At 38.3% G+C, this 18,904-nt stretch overlaps 2 protein-coding genes across 2 annotated transcripts; both read right to left on the bottom strand.

Moving 5' to 3' along the window:
* Positions 1–910: 910 nt before the first annotated feature.
* LOC114270709 (E3 ubiquitin-protein ligase hel2-like) lies at positions 911–2,961 on the bottom strand. Its single transcript, XM_082876996.1, has 5 exons — positions 2,713–2,961; positions 2,549–2,597; positions 2,357–2,446; positions 2,186–2,243; positions 911–2,069 (listed from the first exon to the last, which is right to left on the bottom strand). Exons 1-4 carry the CDS (start codon positions 2,778–2,780, stop codon positions 2,193–2,195), a joined length of 258 nt encoding a protein of 85 aa, XP_082733122.1. The 5' UTR covers positions 2,781–2,961; the 3' UTR covers positions 911–2,069; positions 2,186–2,192.
* Positions 2,962–15,719: 12,758 nt separating this feature from the next.
* Positions 15,720–18,846, bottom strand: LOC114270649 (TRAF-like family protein). Its single transcript, XM_028212199.2, has 6 exons — positions 18,747–18,846; positions 17,752–17,881; positions 17,507–17,676; positions 17,036–17,327; positions 16,353–16,519; positions 15,720–16,038 (listed from the first exon to the last, which is right to left on the bottom strand). The coding sequence occupies exons 1-6, from the start codon at positions 18,775–18,777 to the stop codon at positions 15,884–15,886; spliced, it is 945 nt and encodes a 314-aa protein (XP_028068000.1). The 5' UTR covers positions 18,778–18,846; the 3' UTR covers positions 15,720–15,883.
* Between the last annotated feature and the right edge of the window lie 58 nt (positions 18,847–18,904).

An 18,904-nucleotide genomic window follows, 5' to 3' on the forward strand; every position in this document is an offset into this window, starting at 1 on the left:
GATGTATGTAATATATAAATAATATATGTTGCATATATAATCATATGGTGCTATAGAGGTGTAGTGGGAAGAATGTGGTGTATAAGGTTTATGGTGCGGGAGGTTGGCGGTTCGAGTCTCTGCAAGAGCGGATCAAATTATTCTACAATGAATTATCGTCACGAATGGCACTTGATAATGTCACGAATAATGCCTACCATGACATTAAAGTGTCACTGAAAGGTTTTAGTCTTGATGGTGTAATGACACTTATAAGTGTCACTAACTCTTTTTTTAATGGCGCTTGATAGTGACACAAATAATATCTACCATGACATTAAAATGTCATTGAAAGTTTTTAGCCATAATGGTGCAGTGACACTTGCAAGTATCTACCATGGCACTCGTATCTACCGTGACACTGATAGAAGTGGCACTTGTTCAAAATGCCACAAGACCAAAAAATATCATTAGAAGAATAGTTTTGTGCCACTTTCAAATGTCACTAAACTAAGAAAATGTTGTAGTGAATTTAGAAAATATTATAATGAAACAAAATATATATATATATATATATAGATTTATTTATTTTTTTATCATAAATATAAGAAATTACTCTCTATTAGTAATGTAACAACAAATTATTATTATTTTTTTTTAACACAATCACCTTGGCCCAGCGAGACATAATTTCTGGGTCCGCCACTGCATATAATACATACTATGTATGTACGAAGTCCATCATATTTAAAAAATAATAGAACTTCTCATCCTGTCACATGAGAAACTAGATAAGGATAAATAAATAATTTTGATAAAATATTTAAGTGATATATAGTAGTCTCTTTGTCTAATATGATAATTTTGTTGTTTTCTGACATTGACAATATGCAAGAAAATTCCAACAGCGAGTCATTAGAAGATGCTAGCATTTAGATTGTCAGTTGTGAATTTAAATCTTGCTATTAATGAAAAGACATGAAAGAAAAAGGACATCCAATGCTAAAAGCCTCACTTGACCCTGCTCGTAATCTCTTACAGTTACAGGACATCACAGACAGCATAAGCAAGCATGGAAAAGTGTCAGGATTTAGGAAGAATCCAATCCACAACAACAACAAGAAGAAGAATTTTAAAGCCTTGAAGCTTTAACTACGAACAATAATACCATATACTTTAAAAAAATATATGTCGTGATGGAGGGTTTGATTGTTGTTACTGTACCACTTGAGTCATTGCAACCAACCTCTGCCCTCCCCCTTGCCTCCAAACACCGCGAAGTAGTAGTGTCTTCCCAGCAATAAGGTCAACATCTTCACCTGAATGTTTAAGGTCTAACAGCGCACCCATTGAACCGTCCCCAAATCGAATTATCTTTGTTGTTGTTTTCCTTTTTCTCTGATTTCCTTCCACGTCACTACTAGAGCTGCTGCTGCACCCTCCTGCTACTACTACTTGAGACTTTGAATCTCTCTCCTCCTCCTCCTCCTCATCATCAGCAGCAGCAACAGCTTCGCACTTCTCTTTACCTTTCCTGGAAGAAGTATTTCTCTCTTTGGAGGGCAGAGGCCTGAAATTGGCATTGTAATTATAAGTGTCCGGAAGTTCTTTTTGCTTCAATAAATCAGGACAGACTCTAGCCGGTTCTGAGACCAGATGTGAAAGCCCAAATTGCCCTACATACCCCAAATATTCCGCTGCTGAAGTGACACCCTCACGAAACCCTGCAGTTATGCAGTTGAAAGCCCCGTATTTCTCCTCATTTTACTCTAATGCAACACCAATCATATCCACCAAAGACTTGTTTGCAGCCTGAAGGTCTTGCAACTCATGCTTTTGTGTTGCAAAAACAGAAGCAAAAGTAGGAGAAGAAGAAAATTTTTGTTTTTTGGCACAGAGCAAACTGTGTTGTGGTGGGAAGAGCTTGTTGGAGCAGACAAAGGACTACTTGTGCTGCATGAAGAACTTGTGGATGTGGCTGGTCTTGCTTGAACTAAACTTGTGTAACTGGATTGTATTGGTCTGATAGGCATGGCTGAATTATTATGACATGTAGACGATGATGCAACACAATTTGGTGAAGACACTGACTGTGAAGAACCAGGACTTGGATAAGTAGATGATGGTTGATGCTAAGAAAAAAAGCTGCAGGCGAAAACTGGGGTGCAAGTATTGCCATTGCATCATTAGTAGACCCATCACATACCTTAGAATCAATTGTAATCTGTGACATGAGACCTCCATGATCTTTTTTTATCATGTTTCTGAAACACAAAATGAGACAAATAATTCAAAAAATCGAAAAATAAATATAAATAACCAAATGGCTGAAATTCAGTTCATAAGCTGATAACATATTGCGATCTCATGTAGTTACCTTCAGTTTGCATTCAGACGAGAAGACGATGAATTTTTTGGCACAACAGTCTCCTTCCTCGCAAAGGAAATGGCGTTCATCAAAATGCTTCTGTGATATAAGATAAAAGATGTTAACATACAAGATGATTCTTTGTGATATTAACATTTGGAAACGAGAAGGGAAAAAAAAAAAACTAAGTCATAAAATTACCTCTAAATCATCATAATCCTTGTACTGCTGGCATTGTTCTGGATCCTCCCTGCATTGGTAGAAATATAGTCGTAGTAATTAAATACACTTGTATTGAATTGAAGAACTAAGAGTACATAAATAACGCTTTGTTTGGCTTAAAAAACAGAGAAAATAGTGCATACCTCGAACACAAATGACATCTATCTATAGTGTTCCATTGACATGTGCGAACATAACTCACTGTTCCCATAAAATGCCTTCTTGCAGAACTCACACTTATGATGCCCAATGAAACCACCTCTTTCAAAGAGGTCACCCCTATCTGCTTCGAAGTCACCTGTGTCCACTTGTATATTCAATTGCGCTCTAGTGTATAGTTTCTGTTCACTAATAAATACCTGCATATCCATGGCATCGATCACTGCTCAGTATGATAATGTAATCACAACAGCAACAACAACAATCATGAGATGCCATATATCTATGTAAATGTTTAATAAAAGAAAATTCTTACACTAAACAGACCCTAAGAGGATGGGGATCATCTAAAGTAATTGAAAATGATTCACTTACAAAATATGATAGTATACCTTTTTTCTTTCCAAACAGAGAGGGCACATGAACAGTCTATGCTTGTGAAACAAATGACTTTCGAGCTGAACAAGGCTCTTAAACTTGTCATGGGCTGCTTTTGGTCTGCAGTTGCTATGGTCTATCTTGTCACAGACATTACGTGAGAGACAACTACACATTGCTTTGATCATCCTGTAGTGGTCTGAGTCGTCAAAATAGGCATCTAGGTGTTCCAAGTACCAGTACGACCCGACCCGACCCAAATTTGGATTGGTAGGCAATATTGAGAAGTCACTTATCATTCTTGCATACTCTCCCAAAGCCTGTACAAAAGAAAAATAAATAAATCAGATCAAATCAATCATAACAAAACAAAATTAAAGAAACTGGGCTTTATTGTGAGTACTAGTTAATATGTGTAGGCCAAGAAAAGAATCTTCTCTACCTAAAATCTTTTGTTTACTTGTACTCAAATGCAATTTCAAAGATACCATGTATTAAAATTTTTGAAATACAAAGAATCTCAAAGTACAGAAAAATGGATATTGGAAAAATCCCGTGCTAAATTTATAATCTATTCTATTATATAAAATGCACACAACTTAAAATAGTTTTGATGCTCTGTCACACTTTTTTTCCCCTTATAATGCCCACATTGTTAATTGGTGATAACTACTAGCAGCTTTTATAAATTCAACCCATCTTATTCATTCATCAAATAAATCACATTTACACCCACTAGTAATAATGCGTGCACAAGATTTTTTTTGACATAACAAGAGTACAGAGAGAGATACATAGATGCAAAAGTATGAAAAGAAGAAGATGAAGAAGAAAAAGGTTCTAGTATAGTAGTATTAGTAGTAGTATTAAGTAGGACGTGGGTAGGAAGGTAGGTACCCAGGTGACGAAGATGAGAGGGGTGAGAGCAAGGTTTTAAAAACGGCCGCAACCGTTACGTAACGCCGTTATGTAACGGTTGTGGTGGTTACCGCCGTCTGTTACGGTCCCTTTTGCAGTGTGATTGAGATTCACAGGTGTGTCGGTTGTAGCGGCTGTCATAGCGGTCGTAACAGTGTCATAACAGCCGTAATGGCCTGTTACACATCGTTATGTAACGGTTCTGAACTGTTTCTTTCAAAAAAAAAAAACTAAAAATGAGGGAAGAGGGATAGAGAGAAAAGGGAAAATAAAGAGAGAATATGGAGGAGCAAGAGAGAGAGAGAGGGAAGATGAACATGTTATTAATTTGTTGAAGCTGTATGACTTATGTTATTCTATTCAGCTATCACTCAACCATTTTGTTCGTGTGTATCTATCTATATATTTTTTAATAATAATAATAATAATAAGTGTGGTCATTATCTATTTGGCTTGGTTAAAATATATATATATATATATATATATTTACGCTCTTATTTATTCTTTTACTTTTGTTATTGTTTATCTTATATATAATAGTTAGTAATTGTTTTTTTGTATAATATAAAGTCATTAATTATTAAAATAAAATGTAAAAAACTCAGTTTGTAGTGATTTAAAAATATAAAATATATTGGTTCATACTTAAAAATTTACAAAAATTGATCAATATTTATTTTAAACCCAATAAATATGATCATAGAAAAAAATATACGCATCGGTAAGTTTTTTTTTCAAATTGTGCGAAAAATAAAAAAATTCACAATTTCGGCTACCGCAACCGTTACGCTACGGCCTTTACACCTCACAATCGCAACCGCGCCACTGCCACTGTTACGACGACCGCAACTGCTTTTTAAAACCTTGGGTGGGAGAGTTGCAAATAGAGCAGCGGGGGTTGTTGCAAAGATAATGGAGGCGGACAACACAGGTGGAGCAGACATCACGATGGCTACACAGTCTGTTCGCCGCCCACTCGAAAGTCTGGGTGCATACAGCATAAAGATCGTCCATAATAATAACAAGTACTATACTATAAATAATATGAGACAACACAACACAACACAAATATTCTCAGTAATCATCAATAATACAGTGTGTTTGATTTGAATTTTTTGGATTAAGTTTTTTAAAAACTGAGTTTTTAGTTTTCGTGTTTTTTTTTTGTTTTTAGTGAATATTTTGAACATTTTAAACATTTTTTTTATTCTTTTAGGTGTACCTTACTTAAATGTATCTAAAAAGTAAAAAATTTGTGAAAAAATATTTTAAAAATTAATAAATACATAAAAATACAAAAAAAAAAAATACTGAAGACTTTGCCTTGTCTTGGCATTCCTGCTGAAAATTCGTTCACAATTATTCAAACTGATGCTTCTGATATTGGTTATGGTGGTATTCTGCTTCAGAAACTCACCCCTCAGTCATCTGAACAAATTGTTCGTTTCCATTCTGGTGTCTAGAATAAAGCACAGAAAAATTATAGTACTATTAAACAAGAAATTTTATTTATTGTTTTGTGTATTAGTAAATTTCAAGATGATATTTTAAATCAAAATTTTTTACTACGTGTTGATTATAAAAGTGCTGAATATGTTTTAGAAAAAGATGTTCAAAATATTGCTAGTAAACATATTTTTGCCCGTTGGCAATCTATTTTAAGTATTTTTGATTTTGATATTGAATATATACCTGGTAGTCAAAATTCTATTCATGATTTCCGTAGTCCTTTTATTTCCTATCATAAATTAAAAGTCACCATTTACAAAAAATATATTGAATTCTCGTATTTTTTTGTATTTTTGGTATTTAGTGAATTTTTAAAAAGTTTTTTTCACAATTTTTTTACTTTTTAGGTATATTTATGTTAGATATGTCTAACAATAAAAAAAATTACTTAAAATATTAAAAAAATTCAATAAAAATAAAAAAATACGAAAAATAAGAAAGTAAAATTTTTTAAAAAGTATTTTTGAAAAACTCTAACCAAACAAGTAGATATTAATACTGTGAGGGGGGTGTAGCTCTCTAAATCCAAAGTTGGGATGGACTTCTCCCCCCACCCGACTTTAACACAAGAATCAAGCCACCAACAATATAGTAAATAAAAAGTTATGGGAGCCAGAAAAATATAGGTACTAGCTTATTGGGCCTAACCCAAACAAAGCCCACAATGGGTCCAGTCCAAACAAATATCACACCCCCCATCTATATAAAGGGGGGGCATCCCAAGTGAGAGGTATGTCTGTTCTCTCTACACAAAACACACACCCCTTCTAATAGATATATATACTATTTACTGATTCAAGGACTAACTTCATCATCGGAGTACTCCTGGCCGACAACCCCGGTTGGGTGGCACCGACTGTGTTCCTCATTGCAGATCTATAGGGGTAAAGCTCTTCTCTTCGTTGGATCTCCACACCATTGATGTAAGAGGATATTTCATGGTCTCACAATTGGTGTCGTCTGTGAGAACGACTGAATGAAATCAACGAAGAACACAACAAACATGTTATTGTAAGTAAACACTCTACAACACTGTGTGTACTGACAAACTCCATGGAATCTCTTTTCTTTTTTCATGGTAAACCATGATGAAAAGTGTTATAATAAAATAGTGCTCTTGGATTTACTTTGGCATCTTCATTTTCTCTCTCTAAAAATGGGTTTCAGATTATGCTATTGTAAGGGCTTCTTTTCGGCATTATCAAAAAGGTTGCTCAGCCAAATCCACCCCAGGATTGTTTATTTAGTTTTTGCCTCAAAGGAGTTTATTTTATAATTAATTCTTGAGATATACATATGTCTATATTAGCAATTGTTATGGAATCTACAGTTGGGTCTTTACTTTCTCTCTCTAAAAGTTTATTAATCAAGATATTCGGCACCACTATCTTCTCAGCGGGATCGAAATGAGATCGGAGTAAACTGTTAAAGCTGAAAGGCTCATTTAAATTCGGCACTTTATTTGGCTTGTCTATCAACCAACTCAGCAACAATAACTCTTTATTGGGTTGTTTGTCAACTCTCTTGTTATTCTAAATCTCATTTTCTGAATGTCAGCACATATTATGTGGATCTGCTTTTACATTTTCAGTCTCTAAAAATGGATTTCATACTTTTCTTGATGACAACATCTTTTCGGCATTACAAATGGGACTGCTCGGCCAAATTCATATGTAGTCTGCCATTTATCTATTTATTCTTTGTTTCTCAACACTTTAGGTGCCGTTTGGTAACACTTACGTTTTCAGTTTTCTGTTTATATTTACAAAAATTTAAAAAACTCAAATAAAAACCTGTTTGGTAAAATTTTTGATTTATAAATCAGTGGTCTCAGTTTATAAATTAGGCCAAAAAATGAAAACACAAAAAATGTGTTTCCATTTTGAGTTTTCAGTTTTTTTTTTTTTTATCACCACCACCCGTCACCATTTTCCACCACCGTCTTCCGCCATCACCACCCACCACCCACCCTCCACCACCACCTGCCACCACCACTCACCACCCACCTACTACCACCAGCCACCACAAGCCACCGCCACCCACCTGCCACCCATTCGCCACCACCAGCCACCCCTCGCCACCACCACCACCACCACCACCCACTTGTCATCCACCCGCCACCACCCACCACCTGCCACTACCATTCACCGCCCGCCACTACCACCCGCCACTTACTTGCCACTACCACTCACTACCCACCTGCCACCACCAGCCACCCACTACCACCAGCCACCTGCCACCACCAGCCACCCACTACCACCAGCCACCTGCCACCACCACCACCACCACTACCATCACCCACTATCCACCCGCCACCCACCTGCCACCACTACCCACCACCCACTACCACCACCACCCACTTGCTACTACTTACCACCCGCTACCCACCTGCGGCCACCACCTACCACCCACCTGCCACCACCACCTACCACCCACCACCACCACCACCACCCACTCGCTACCACCTACCACCCGCCACCGTCACTCACCCACCCACCCACCACCACCACCACCACCCATCACCTACCCGCCATCCGCCACCCACTTGCTACCACCACCCGCCGCTACCACCACTCACTCGCTACCACCCATCACTCGCCACCATCACCCACCCACCATCACCACCCACCCGCCACCACCCACTACCACCCGCCATCCACCACCCACCCACCACCGCCATCCACTCGCTACCACCCACCACCCGCTACCGTCACCCACCCACCCATCACCGCCACTTGCCACCTACCCGCTATCCACCACCACCTGCCATCGGCCACTAACCACCTACCCGCCACCCACCACCACCCGCCCGCCATCCGCCACCCATCACTCGCCGCCACCACCACCACCCACCCACCATCACCACCCACCCGCCACCACCCACTACCACCCGCCATCCGCCACCCACCTGCCACCACCACCACCCACGCGCTACCACCCACCACCCGCCACCGTCACCCACCCACCCATCACCACCACCCGCCACCCACCATCGGCCACTTACCACCCGCCACCCTCCACCCACCCGCCATCCGCCACCCGCCACCACCACCTCCCACTCACTACCACCCACCACCCGCCACCGTCACCCACTCACCAACCACCACCACCCACCCGCCACCACCACCAGCTACCCACCACCCACCGTCACCACTTTCCACCACCGTCTTCCGCCGTCACTTGCCGCTACTTGTCATTTCTCACTCTTTTTTATATATTTAAAATTTTTTAAACATTTTTGTCAATTACCAAACGTGTTTGTAGTTTATGTTTGCAGTTGATTGTTAACTTAGCTGTGTACCTATGTCAAAAACAAAATTGGTCTTCACTTTTTCACTTTTTCTTTCTCTAGACGAAACTAACATAAACGGGGCCATGAGTTATTATAAAACAATTTTTAAGGTTTTTACTTCATAATTTGTGCTAGTCTGAGGCAATCTCTCTCTCTCTCTCTCTCTCTCTATATATATATATATTTACATAAGAATTCATTTGTCAGGAACGACTCATTTTGATGCTGACCAAAATCTCGGCAAAACTGAACAAGTTGCATGCGTAAAGAAGTCTTGCCGACAGCCGGGTTGACACTAGAATCACAAGTATTCCAACAAAGGTTGTTTAGCAAACCATATTCGGCAACTCTTCCACCTTTCTCGATATCACTACACTCCTCAAGTTGCCCATCGTTGCGACACAACTCGGCATCTCTTCAACCCAGTCTAGCCGCGGCGAACCTTCATGATTACAGTGGGTCTTTATTTCATCTATTAGCAAGGTTTTTGGCCAAGTAAAGCACCAAGAAATTACCCATCAAGATGGTGCCCCTCCACTTCGTTGAATACAACAACTTCGGCGTTGACGGAATTATAAGGGCCGACTCATACTTCAAACCAAACCCAAATTTTCATCACCTCGACATCGAGTTTTCTAAAAATGATGGTATTATTTACTCGGCGCCACCATGGGCCCATCAACTTGCCAGTTCATCTCTGCCTTCGAAGTTCGGCGCTAGCACTCCAATTAAATTATTCGGCAACATCAAATAGCCAATCAACCACGTTGTAAAAATAAAGAGACCAAAGTATTGCTAGGAATTTGTGTTGCTAGGAATTTTATTAAGCCACCACCGTACATTCGTATGCTCTCTCTCTTTCTAGTTGTATAAATTTTTGCAGGTATAAAGAAATATTATTCGGCAAAGCTAAGAGGAACTGCTCAAGTTTTCGGCAAACCCAAATAATATTCGTTGCCGGCACCGAAGCGAAGAATGCCGACTAAATGTTCCAAAACTTCCAAATGAACCAGCCTAGCTCGGCAACTTACTCGGCAAGAATTCAGAAGCATTACTCCGCAACATTGATTATTCCGCAACATTGCTTGTCAAACTCCGTAAATTCAGCAAATCATTCAGCTCCAAAATCTTGGCACCACTCTCTCGGCATGAAACTAGCATCTCGGTTTGCCAAAATCCACATCTAACAATACCAGAGGATTCGCGTCGACTTAAGGAGCCCGAAGCCACTAACCATAGGAGCAAAAAATTGACCGACACTTGCCGATAATTGCGCAACAGCCCATAATTTCAACAAACTGCAATTTTCAGCGTTCTCAAAACCCAATTTCAACCATACCAATGTGAAGTACTCTTTGAGACGAGTCCAACGCAAAAAACGGCATCAAAATCGAACTTAAAACGAAGGAGATACAAAGGCCTCAAAGTCACGAGCTCAAAACTGGAACTCTGCCTTCCACGACATGAAGCATGAAAGTGATGAAATAAGAATTTATCATGCGCTCCTCTGCACAATGTGCTCTGTTGCATCTTATCGCATTCTAGTTAATCGGATGGTCCAATAATTTCGAGGACCCTTACCCTCTAGTTTTTTGCTATGTAGAATCCATTTTTGAGGTCCAATTTTGTGAATTCGAGTTTTAGCTTGGGATCAATCAACTGGCAAATCGGGGACGTTAAATGATAGTTCACCGGTCAGATCGTGTTCGATCAACGTGCAATTTTAATAGCAGGCTCCTCGAGCTGGTCCATGATCATCCATCTTCACCGATCACTAACCTCAACTTGAATTTCTTTTACATTCGGCTATCACAATTATGGATATACGGAAACCAACAAACCAACTTATATCCACAATTAATTTGGCAACTTACTGACTTAATCGGCTCATTACCTACTCGGCCACAAGACTACTCGGCCACCCATATGTCACCGCATCGGACAATCCCACCCTATTATCTACGTTATTCGGCTCACAACATTATTTGTCAACTTATTCGGCAATAGAATTTATCGGCATTATAAACACTGCTTGCATATGATCAACTCGGCTCATAACTTATTCGGCAAAAATTACGCTCATAACATTTATTATTCGGTACATTATTTTGGCGCTCGGTACGGACATGTTACTCGGCAATACTGAGAACTCATAGGCAATTGCTCGGCAATGCTCCAAAGCTATTTGATGATTTATTCGGCTTATATATTCAACATCAACAACTTCTTCAGCACAAACATCTCGGAAAATTGGCTAACATTATTCGGCTCATTGATTACTCAGCAAGACTACTTGGCCACACGCGGTAACATGCTCCACAGCATTGGACATCCTCGGCACAAAACTACAATTATTAACCATTATTAACTTGCCTACCTTTCCGACAAAAATCCCATGCTTATTATCTCGGCATAGAACTAGCATCTCGGCTTGCCGAAATCAACACCTGAATATACAAAAGGATTCGCGTCAAATCAAGGAGTCCAAACCCACCAACCCAAGCAGCCAAGAAGAAACCAAAGTTCACTGAAAATTGCGATACGACTCACATTTTCCGACAACTAAAATTTGCAAAGCTATCAAACTCAAGTTTTGCCCATACCAACGTGAAGCACTCATTGAGACGAGTCCAACGCAACAAACCGCATCAAAATCGGAGCTCAAATGAAGCCGTACGGGCCGCTAAAAGTTTGCCCAGAAAATGATTTCTTTCTTTGAGGAAGACGATCCAGCAAGATATAAAGAAATAATCATGTGCTTCGCGGTTGCATTACACCCTGTTAATTTGAGCCGTTAGATCCATTTTGGCTATAATTGCGCCATCAGGAGTCTGATCACAGCGATCCAATAGTCCTTTCCAGCTATCTGATGCATTCTGGGTCCATCCGTACAGTCAGAATTTGCAAATTCTGCTCAAAATAAATATGAATATATATATTAAATAAATAAATAAAAATACAAATAAATTGCAGATTTGATTCTGATATCACTAAGCACCCTACTTTGTCTCGACTTCATAATGATTTTGCCACGGTACCAAACAGGGGCACGGCTTCATAATGTCTCAGCTTCTTGGCCCAAGTCAATTTTATTCCTTCCGAATAACAAATCTTATTCAAAAGCAATGGGGCAAATATACCTTGGACAAGAAGCTCAACTTCACTAAATTGGCAACCACTGCCAACCAAGTTCTTAGCAAACCTAACTCCGAAGGAATGCCGACATGCCGCCGACCAAACGATACACCGATGTTTTGACACTAGTTACTCGGCAGTGCATCAACTTTACCCGGCAAGATTATTCAACCATTATTAATGCAACATTATGCATGATCATTATTCGGCTGTGCATCAACTCTATTCGGCTAAGCAACATTATTTGTCAACCTTATGCATTGTCAAACTTTATGCAGCAACATTGGCCACAGTATTCGGCAACTTTATTCGTCTAACAACATTATTTGACAAAACATTTACCCACTGGGACATCAGTCAATTTTTCGCTTTCCAATTGGGGCACATTAGCCGATCATCATCTCGGTACCTTTGATATGCATGCATACTCAGCCAACTTGGTACAAACATTACAACGACGTTTACTTGAGTTACAAACTTCCGCTCATTTTCACACAGCTTCAAGCAAGCGCCCGTTTTAGGGCAATTTATCACACACTTGGCAGTCATTAGTTTGCATATTTTTGCGCGCCGTCATTTTACCAAAGCCGAATCTTCCCTATAACATAGGGCAATGGGAATCTACATTCCTTCCGACTAACACCTGGCATTCGAAAGCAATGGGGCAAGTCTACCTTGGACTAAACGCAAACCGAGCAACTCGGCAATTAAATAGTTGGCCCAATATCTACTTGGCAATTCCATACAAGCGGAGCAATATTATTGGTGATTAACACGTCCACCTTATTTGGTACAGGATACATTATTCAAAGTCCTTGCCATATTGGCACTTAGTTGCCACTTAAAATCAACAAAAGTCTCCGAATACAGCGCAACCTTCGCACTCAGCACAAAGCGCCGTTAGTAAAGGCCTACACCCTTGACCGGGGTTATAATACCGCAGGTCTACACCCTCACCCGGGGGTAATAATATCGTGGTCCAATTTTTGACTGATATATCTACCTTATTTAATCTATCTTATTTGGTTCAGGTAATCATTTCCGTGTTCGGCTTATAGAAATATTTCTAGCTTGGCATGAAAGTCCATATTTGGAAGCAATCTTTGCACTTGACAAAATACGACACCCATGCCCGGGGGTTAGAATGTTGCGGTCTACACCCATGCCCGGGGGTTAGAATGTTGCGGCCTACACCCATGCCCGGGGGTTAGAATACTGTGGCTTACACCCATGCCTGGGGGTTAGAATACCACGGCCTATCGTTATGATTTATTTGTATTCCTTTCTGGGTTTTAGTTCACCCCCCCTCATCCTATGATCGACTTACATACATTTATACATACATTCAAGACATACATACATTTATACATACATTCAAGACATGCATACATTTATACATACATTCAAGACATACGTATATTTACACATACGTTTAAGCATACATGCAGTCATTCATTCATACATTTTATTCATTTATCAAATGTATTCTTTGTCAAATGACCTAACATCTATTTGAACAGTATAACTCGGCAATAAAAACTCTCATTCCTTCTACCGAAGACAATGAAAGTTTTGGGGCAATTGTGGGAGCCAGAAAAATATAGGTACTAGCTTATTGGGCCTAACCCAAACAAAGCCCACAGTGGGTCTAGCCTAAACAAATATCACACCCCCCCATCTATATAAGGGGGGGGGCATCCCAAGTGAGAGGTATGTCTGTTCTCTCTACACAAAACACACACCCCTTCTAATAGATGTATATACTATTTATTGATTCAAGGACTAACTTCATCATCGGAGTACTCCCGGCCGGCAACCCCGGTTGGGTGGCACCGACTGTGTTCCTCATTGCAGATCTACAGGGGTGAAGCTCTTCTCTTCGTTGGATCTCCACACCATCGATGTGAGAGGATATTTCATGGTCTCACAAAAGTCACTTGAGAGATTTTATTTGACACTGTTATTAACATGCATACTACTATGAAAACAACCCATAACCCTATATTTATATTAGTAGAAAACGTTTGACCCAAATTATCAAATTCAAACCTACAACGAATTGGATTAGTTGCCAAAACCCAATCTTAATCCTAGTCCTAGTCCACTGGGAAACAGGAAATACATCAATATAAAAATTAATTTAGAAATGGATAATGAGCCAAAAAGCAACATAATTAAGTTCAATACCAAAACAAAGAAACATAATTATAATTATAGTGAAAATATTAAATACCACATATATGTAATACTAGAACAAAGAAACTTCAAAAATGGAACCGACAAATTCCAAACAAATATATACAGTCCAAGTGGTTTTAGCGAACAACAACTATTTAATTTGATTATGCTTAATTCGGCAAAAAAAAAAAAAAAAAAAAAGAAGTTTAATCTAATTCCTCTAAAATTAAATGGCATGTTGGGTAAAATCCAAGCGAATATTGGCCAAGATACTTGGGTGATGGGTGAATACCAATCCCACCAGGCAACACTATCATTTTACTTAAAGCTATAGGATATAATTTATTCAATAATGCTACATACCTCCAAAAATTATAACCCTCACAATCCTCTCTCACTTATGATTCGTTCAAGACTGAAAGAAAAAATAAATAAATAAATAAAAACACATAATTGATCCACATTATTTTGAGGGTCATGGGGTCCCCAACTTTGGATGTCCAAGCATTTTTATAATCTATTTGTAAATTTGTAAATATCTTCAATTTTTTGATGACTTTTACACTGTGTTTGATTAGAAAATTTAGAAAGAAATTTGAAAAAGAAAAATAAATAAACAAATAAAATGTGAATAAAATAGGTCTACCTTCACATTTTTTCTAATTTCACATAGTTTTTCTTTTTCTGTTTCTAAATCTCTTTTCAAATCTTCCAATCAAACACAACTTTAGTAAATCCTAGCATCTAAACCAGAGTTAAAGTACAAGTAATGCTATTATATCTTTCTTAAACTGGATGTTTAGCTTTTACAGGTATCATCAATTCTTGAAAAACTGATGACGATGATAATGATGGAAGAGAGTGAGAATCAAAACAGAGACATAAGAGGAAGATGAAGAATTGAACTAAAAGAAGAAATTTTGAGATAATATGAAAAAATATATATATATTGAAATATTGAAAAAAATGAACAAGAAGATAAGAGGGAGAAACAAACAAAATCAAGAAAAATAAGAGAGAGAGAGAGAGAGAGAGAGAGAGAGAGAGAGAGAGAGAGAAAGAGAGAGAACTGGAGTGGAAGAGTGAAAATTGAAACTTGAAAATGAAGGCTAAGTTCGAGATCTAAATTATAGTTGATTGTTTCACTAGTATTTTTTTATATTAAAAAAAAATCCCTAAATTGATTTTCTTTACATGAGTAATCATGAGTTTCACACTACAACTAAGAAAATATCTTGGCAAACATGGTTTATTCATAATCTGTATTTGGTTGGGAGATTTAGAATGGAAAAATGTATTCACATTTCATTTACTTTTTTCCTTTCCTTTTTCAAATTTCTTCCCAAATCCTTTAACCAAATTCAGCATTATAGAATTTTCTCAGAACTTTGGGGTGGCGGTTGCACTGCCAGCCCCCTCCCCCACTCTTCAGTCCATTCCAAGCCATAATAAGGGAAAATGGAACTATATTATTATAGCGATTCTGTGCACACTCACTATAAATTTGAGCCATATATTAATTTTCTGTGCATGTAGCATTACTGAATATTAATTCAAGAAATATATCACATTGCGAACCAATTGAGTTGGTGGAGTTAAGAAGCTTAGATATATAGAACGTTTTTGTTTTTCTTTATCTTACAAGTAGAATTTTTGGTGAAACAAGATCATACAAATTCTCCGATTAAGAATGGACACGTGTGTTTAAATTTACACCCCCAAACTGAGTATGGCGAAGCCCTTGTTTACATTAGATTAGCCATCCCGTGGATAGTGATCTCTGCTTCAACCCAGCAACTGTCCTTCACCAAAAAACCAGTGTTTGGCTGATTGAAATGACCCAGTGTAATAAATCTATCCCCTCCACACTCCTGTCTTGTTGAGCTGAACCAGTAATTTGCTGCAATCATACCAGATAAAAAATATTTGAGCTCATTAGAGAAGCGCACACACAACTGTGAATAAACCATGTTTGCCAGATTTACAAAAAATACTTGACCCAGCCATATAGTGCCTCATGATGAATGAGTACAATGCTCCATTTGTTTTAGTGAAAAATGTTTTCTTACGCTAAACATTTAAAAAAAGAATCTTATATTTGATTATGACCTTAAAACTAATGTGCAAATGATTCCTAAAATAAGATTTCCGTTGCAAAATGACTAATATATCCTTCTCGAGATAAGTTCTCCCGCCTCATTAACTAATGTTTACCTTTACCAGAGTGATGCTTGGCTTTCATCTGGTCTAGTATGCGCAGTGCAACATCTGCAAATATTTTAGAACCAAAAGGAAGAGTTGAAGGTTCAGCCAAAGTTAGATACAGAGATGAATGGGTACCCATTCCACTGCCTTTTCCCTTGGGATATAGCTGTATCTTCCTGCACCAACCAACAAACAAACAAGTCACAGAGTAATCATTGTTTTGTTTCTATTGATTGTAATCAAATCCAACGGGACTCTAATGTATGATGATGCATAGCTTTTCATCGTGAACACAGTGGTCGTGTTAGTAAATTTTATAACGAGCTGATCATTACTTTAAACTTGCACAGGTATGGAGGAAGCAAGTGAAATATATAACATTTCATTTTTTAAAAACAATACTACAAAAGATCTCATAAAAATGTTCAGCATGATGTGCACAGTACTGCATTCATTTTGGATGGAACATGCACTTCACAACAGGATGAATGTAGTGCTGCTACACTACATTATGGGTATTTTTCTGAATATGTAGGATTAGTGTTCTCTTTCTTCTTCTTTTTCTTTTTAATAACATTTTGGAAGATGTTTGATCTGAATAAACACATTCACACGACACAGTGAGTACATAACTCAACCAAAAACCTCTTAAACAAGATATAAGTGACATCAAAAAGCATATTTGAGTTTACCATTGGAGATCTCCAGCACTGAATGCCTTTGAGTCATAACACTCCTTATCCAACCTTGAGAAATTATCAATCTTCCAAGTGTTCTTGTAAGTAATTGCATCCTTCACCATTGACAAACACTCCCCTTTCCCTGTATTTTGTTCCTTGCACACAAAGACCTCTGCCCCAAAGACACAGGTGTCGTTTACAAGATATCCATTGGAGGGATTGTTGAATGTTTTAAGAGGGATGAATTGATCGAATCCCCATTCCAACTTCATTCTATGAAAACGTTTTCCCTTCCCCGGTGTATCTAAGAAAACATAATTAATGACTTGATTAGTAAGCAGCGCACATCAAACCATGATGTTAATTTGAACTCAGTCAATGTTATATTAAAATTGAGAATTCTTTTCAGAGCCAACATTGGCTTGTAAACAAAGGGAATAAGAAAAAAAATTGCAAAATATAGTACTAAATTTGACAAGATACCTTCAAGTACTAAGTAGGTGTCCTTGTTTTGATTAAGCACAAACAATCGGAAAACAGCTTGGACCTCCCAACCGGGATGCACTGGACTTCCTTCTGCCATCACCAAGTAAAGAGAGAGGTGATCTTTGATACCCTTGCTCTTGTTTCCACTTGGGTAGAGAGCCAATTTCCTACAAACAAACCAATAAAATTTATGTTCACCAAAACAAAAGGCGTAACATTTTTAGGAGATGAAGAAATGTAACCATTTGTAGCCTCCAGCTTCGAAATCACCGGAGTCGTATCTTTCTATGTTATTGGTTGTTAGCAATGAAAATAGTTGGATTTTAATCATGTAGTGAGCAGGTGGTGCATCTGAAGTTGATCTTGAAACCACTGCAATAACAAAAATGACGATGATGATGGTGACAACATGAATAATCGTGATGGTAAGATGTAAAACTAAGCTGAAATCATTATAAGCAGCTAAATATTAAGTGTGGGCGTTCCATCAATTTGTGAGGTCTGTAGCCGTTTTGTCAGCTGTCCAATTAGTTCACAACGTAGTTTTACATTGGGGCAGTGGTTAGAAGTCCAGCAAGTGCTAACTCTAAGGCTGTGTTCGGTTCAAGGATTTAGAGAGGGATTTGGAAAGAAAAAAGGTCAAATATAGGTGAAATGTGAAAAAATATACTTACATTTCATCTAGTTTCACGCACCTTTTCCTTTTTTCTTTTCAAATCTCTACCCAAATCCTTGAAACAAACACAGCCTAAGGGATTTGGCTTAGTGGGAAGAGAAGGCAACCATAGGGCTTACCACCCAAGAGGTTGTAGATTTGAATCCCGCGGAAGTCAAAGAACCCAAACCTTGGCTTGACCTAGGCCCAATGGGTTTTTACTTGGTCTAAGCTCATACTTTAGACGGCTAGCCTGAATAAGGGTTGGGATTGACCTGGGCCTAGATGTTAGAGCCCGGTTCAATAGCCCCGTTTGTTGGCTCGTAAGGGGTTGAGCAAAAAAATCGATAAAACTTTTCTGACGGGGAAAATCAATGTTTGGACAGGGTTTTTTTACATGCACACACAAAATAATAATAACAATAAAATAATAAGTGCATAGAAAAATAAGGTCTAGTCTAAATTCATTATGAGTGTGATGGAATCACATCTAAATTGATTCCAGATCACACATTGATGTTTCTTTGCACCGTTACGTGCACGCAATTTTTCCAATTGGAGAGAGAGAGAGAGGGGTCATACCATCTTGGTCATCAAAGATAAGATCTGACATGGCAAGAAATATATAAATATTCACCACTGAATTGTGTAGATACAGATATAAAAACAATGAACCAATGGAGTTTTGCATTTATAAGGACTAAGGAAAACCTTAAATTCCAAAAGACTTTCAGGGGGTT

The sequence above is a fragment of the Camellia sinensis genome, chromosome 7 (assembly GCF_055761805.1).
Source record: "Camellia sinensis isolate YWXY chromosome 7, ASM5576180v1, whole genome shotgun sequence".
Taxonomy (NCBI): domain Eukaryota; kingdom Viridiplantae; phylum Streptophyta; class Magnoliopsida; order Ericales; family Theaceae; genus Camellia; species Camellia sinensis.

Coding starts and splice junctions, on each gene's coding strand:
- LOC114270709 (XM_082876996.1), bottom strand. CDS start 2,780: ATGGGAACAGTGAGTTATGTTCGCACATGTCAATGGAACACTATAGAT. Junction 2,598..2,712: donor AGATGTCATTTGTGTTCGAG/GTATGCACTATT, acceptor CTACCAATGCAG/GGAGGATCCAGAACAATGCC. Junction 2,244..2,356: donor CGTCTGAATGCAAACTGAAG/GTAACTACATGA, acceptor TTTGTGTTTCAG/AAACATGATAAAAAAAGATC.
- LOC114270649 (XM_028212199.2), bottom strand. CDS start 18,777: ATGTCAGATCTTATCTTTGATGACCAAGATG. Junction 17,882..18,746: donor TATCTTTGATGACCAAGATG/GTATGACCCCTC, acceptor TTGTTATTGCAG/TGGTTTCAAGATCAACTTCA. Junction 17,328..17,506: donor CACCTACTTAGTACTTGAAG/GTATCTTGTCAA, acceptor ATGTTTTCTTAG/ATACACCGGGGAAGGGAAAA.